Source organism: Centrocercus urophasianus, unplaced genomic scaffold (assembly GCF_019232065.1).
Source record: "Centrocercus urophasianus isolate 14NV4802_14NV808 unplaced genomic scaffold, USGS_Curo_1.0 seq_10, whole genome shotgun sequence".
In the NCBI taxonomy this organism is placed as follows: domain Eukaryota; kingdom Metazoa; phylum Chordata; class Aves; order Galliformes; family Phasianidae; genus Centrocercus; species Centrocercus urophasianus.
In genome coordinates this window covers 61,168,078-61,172,101 of record NW_024884142.1, presented here as the reverse complement: position 1 = coordinate 61,172,101, position 4,024 = coordinate 61,168,078, and the positions used below count along the sequence as shown (strand labels likewise).

At 60.6% G+C, this 4,024-nt stretch overlaps 1 protein-coding gene across 1 annotated transcript in view; it reads left to right on the top strand.

Annotated features, from left to right (window-relative positions):
* Positions 1-891: 891 nt before the first annotated feature.
* Positions 892-4,024, top strand: part of PDE10A (phosphodiesterase 10A) — a 159,945-nt gene continuing 156,812 nt past the window's right edge. The window contains exons 1-2 of the mRNA XM_042816608.1: positions 892-1,186; positions 1,265-1,603. Of these exons, the coding sequence (XP_042672542.1) occupies positions 892-1,186; positions 1,265-1,603 (634 nt within the window). The remainder of the gene's footprint in view (positions 1,187-1,264; positions 1,604-4,024) is intronic.

Here is a 4,024-nt window from a genome sequence, read left to right as displayed (position 1 = left end):
AGCCGGCGGCGAGGCCGAGGGTTGGAGTAGTGCCTCTGCCCGTGGGGCAGGGCGGGGTGAGGGGTGGCGGCGGGCAGCGCCAGAGTGCTCCGGAGGGTGACAGGAGCGTGCGGTGAGCGACGTCGGGGGCGGCCGTGCCGCTCTGCGTAGGATGGGTTTTGCAGCCCCACAGAAAATGGGGTCCGCTCCCCGCCGCAGGGGTCTGCCTCTAGCCTAAGAGAAGCTATTTGAAATAGCGAGGCCGCATAGGGAGGGTCTCTGCCCGGCGTCCCTCCCGCACTGCCTGTAGGTAAGCGTTGGAGCTTGGAGCTGAGGGGCGGCCCGGGAGCGCTCGCTCCGCCAGTGGGCGTTCTCCGGCGGCCGGGGCTGGCGGCGACACTGCGGCGCTTCTCGCTGCCGCCCGCAGCCGCGCACGCACGTACGGGGCAGCGGTGGCACCGCTGGAAGGAAACGCGGATCGCTTTTTTTTTTTTTTTTTCTTTGGCTCTGCGTATAAGGTGGGAGCATGAGGACCGGAGGACTTTAAAAAAGGGGATCGGAACCGCTTCGCGCTCGGCGGCGCCGCGTCCCCCTCCGGCCTAAAGGGGGACCGGGATGTGAGCTCTCGGAGGCAGGAGCCGCGCTGCGGAGGAGACCGTGCTCAGGGCCGCTGCGAGGGAGCCGAGGGCCGAGAGGCGGCGGCCGCCTCTTGCTGCGTTCCGTCCTCTCTCGGCTTCTCCCGTTCCCGGCGCTCCGCCGCCTCTCCGGCGTCCTGCCTTAAACTGCCGCGCAAGGGAGGGCCGGGCGGAAGCATGTCCAACCCCGAGGAGCGGCTCTCATCCCGCCCCCCGGCCCCCCTGGCTGCGGTGCCCGGGGAAAAGCCCGGCTCCGGCCGCCGCCCGCCCCACTCTCATGGCCGGGGCGGCGGAGGTGGAGGCAGTGGCGGGTCTCCTCCCCCCCCCCGCGCCCGGAGGCAGCTCGGTTGCCCGCAGCTCCCTCGCTCTACTCCTGACAGCCGCCGCCGGCAGCAGCAGCGGGAGCCGCGCTGCAGGGACTGCCCCCGCCGCCTCCGCCCGCATCGGCCCCGCAGCGGCGGCGGCTCCTCTCCGCGCTCCAATCCCCTCCTTCTCCTCCGCTTCTCCATCTTCGTTTTACTTCTTGCCGCCGCCTCCTCGTTTCCCCTCCTCGTCTTCCTTTAACCTCACGAGTCTCCAAGGGAGGGAAGGAGGAGGAGGAGGAAGAGATGCTGGCGGAGCGGCGGCGGCTCACTTGATCGCCCATCCAGGCGGCGGCGGCGGCAGGAGGAGACTCTTCTCTTCTCCCTCCATCCAGGGCTCGCTGTTCCGCTCCGCGGCCGCCGGCCCCCGGCAGCACCATCCGCGGCTCCTCCTCCCCGCGGCCGCCACTCGCCCGTGGTCCTGCGCTTTCTTCGGCGCTGCAGCGGCGGCCGCCCGCGGCGACGGGATACGAGGAGGCGACGGCCCCGGCGGGAGCGGGACTGCGCGGCGGCTGCGAGGCGCCTTCTTCTCCTTCTCGTCTCCCCTGCTCCCGGGGCCAGACATGGAAGATGGATCTAATTCTGCCAGCTGCTTCAGGAGGTTTACGGACTGTTTCCTGAACACAAGTAGGTACCGGGGCGGGGAGGCGGCTGGGGAGGGAGAAGGGGGGGGCTCGGGGCAGCGCGTTCCTTTGTGAGCGGGGACACAAAGGGCCGGGCGCGAGGAGGATGCGCGGACAAAGGGATGCGCCGTGCGGCAGCCGCCTGCTGGCGTCGCTTCGGCCTCGGCCGGAGCTCCGCGGGCGCGTGGCAGCCCCGCACCTGGCGCGCGTCTCATCCGCTGCGGAGCGGGGCGCGGGGACCCGCCCCGACCGCCGGAGGTGGCCGTTAGGGGAGCGTTAGGCTAAAGGCACCTGGCTGAAGAACGGCGGCGGAGGACCGGGAGGGGCGAAACGTGCGACAAAGCACCGTCCTCTGTCAGCTCGCCGCCACGCGCGAGCTGCTCAGCGTTCCCGAAGCGGCCGCGATGCCGAGCGCGGCGAGCGGGGAGGAACCATGCGGGGCTCCGCGCTGCCCGGGCAGCGACGGGCGGGGAAGGAGCGATGTGCGCGGCGCTGCCGCCTTCCCTACGGCGCGTGGCAGAGAGCCGCGCGGAGCGCCCCTGGCCGTGAGGCCGGCTCGGCCTCGGGGAACGCCTCGGAAAGTGCCGGCCCGGGCCGCGGCCGCCCGCCCTTAGGCTGTCCCGGAGGGCTCGACCCGAGTCTGCCGCTGGGGCTGGGGCTCACGCAGGGCGGGCGCCCGGCTGTGCGCTGTGGACGGGCAGCTCTGGGAGCTGCTACAACTGCGGCGTTTGGCGTGGGCTCGGGGCCGAAATAAATGTGATAGTGAACCGCTGGTCTCCCCGTGTCTGGGTGCTTGGGGTGACCACGATCAGCTGTTTCTTTCTTTCTTTTTTAAACTATTTCCTAAATCATTGATTTATGCCTTGAAGTGTCCCTAAACTTGCATCTTGATACGTTGGCACACTCTCACTTTTATTAGATGGCTTTTTTGCTACAGGTGAAACCGCATTTAGTTCCCAAATGTATGTGGGGCTGGTGGATGTGTGGAAAAATACTGATGTGTCAGCTGGACCTCACTATTTGCCTTATTTCTTAACAGCTTCTTTAAAGAAGCACAGTAGTACTTGTTCTGTTATCTGGTGGAGGCGTGTAAAGATAGACACATGCATGCTGCTTTGTCTCATTGAAACCGTCTGCAATAGCTGATTGCAGCTGACCTCATTATGGCCTTCCAATATTTAAAGGGATTTTATAAACAGGATGGTAATCAACGTTTTATGTGGGCAGAGAGAGATAGGATAAGGGGAAATGGTTTTAAACTAGAGGAGGGGAGATTTAAATTAGATGTCAGAGGGAAGGTTTTCACTGAGAGAGTGGTGAGGTGCTGGAACAGGTTGTCCAGAGAGGGAGGCTGTGGTTGCCCCATCCCTGGAGGTGTTTAAGGCCAGTTTGCATGCGGCCCTGAGCAATCTGATCTAGTACTTGATCTAGCAGCTGGCAACCCTGCCCACAGCAGAAGGGCTGGAGTTTGATGATCTTTGAAGTCCCTTCCAACCCAAGCTATGATTTGTTCTAAGATATTTGGTAGTTTCAAAGCCTAAAGTGATCCTTAAGCGCCCCCAGTTTTTGTGCTCCATTTCTGAGGAGTGGAGTGCCAATCCCACCTGCATCACAGCTCTAGTGATCAGCAGTCCTGGAGAGCAGGCTGGGAAGTGTGTGTTGTGTGGAACAGTTCTCTCTTACACTAGATCAAAACAAAGAAGGCACGGAAAGCTCTATTCAGAGCACCATTTAAAGAGTAGTGATAAATTCAGTGTAAGCTTTTCTGTGAACACTTGAGTGGAAGAAACCTGGTCATCTTTGGCTGGCTGTGACCTCTGACTGGAGGTTTTCCTGTGGGTAGGAGAGCAGCAGCACGATTCTTTCACTGGGATTTCACTGGCATCCAATAGGATATGCAGCCCATCCCTCTGGGGAGGCACTGCTCTGTGTGCTGCAGCCTGTTCTCATGAAACTTTCAACGACCCAAGTGCCTGCTATCTCTGCTCTTCTTTCAGATGTGATTGAAATTGGCTGATGGGCTGAAAAGGTGTCAGTGTGGTCAGACAGGCAGACGTCCACGTGTGTGCATACACATATCTGTCAGGCTCCTGCCCTCACCAAGTGATTGCATAAATCTGATTTCCTCTAGGAAACCAGACTGTCAAAAGGGGAGTGGAGGAAAGTCAGACAAGATAGCCTCCTGTTCAGTTACAATAAGCATTTGTCCAGCTTCTTGTAGTGCTGTTCCCAGTCCTGCTACAGGGCAGCTGGGAGACCACTGTTGCTTGCAAGGTGAGATGATAGGGAGAAATGAAGGTACTGTGCTGCATCTCATCACTTCTGTTTCTTGAACTGTTTTAGAATCCAGATCATACACACATTTACATACACTGCTTCACTCTAAAGATTTAAAAAAAAAAAAAAAAAAAAAAAAAAAAAAAAA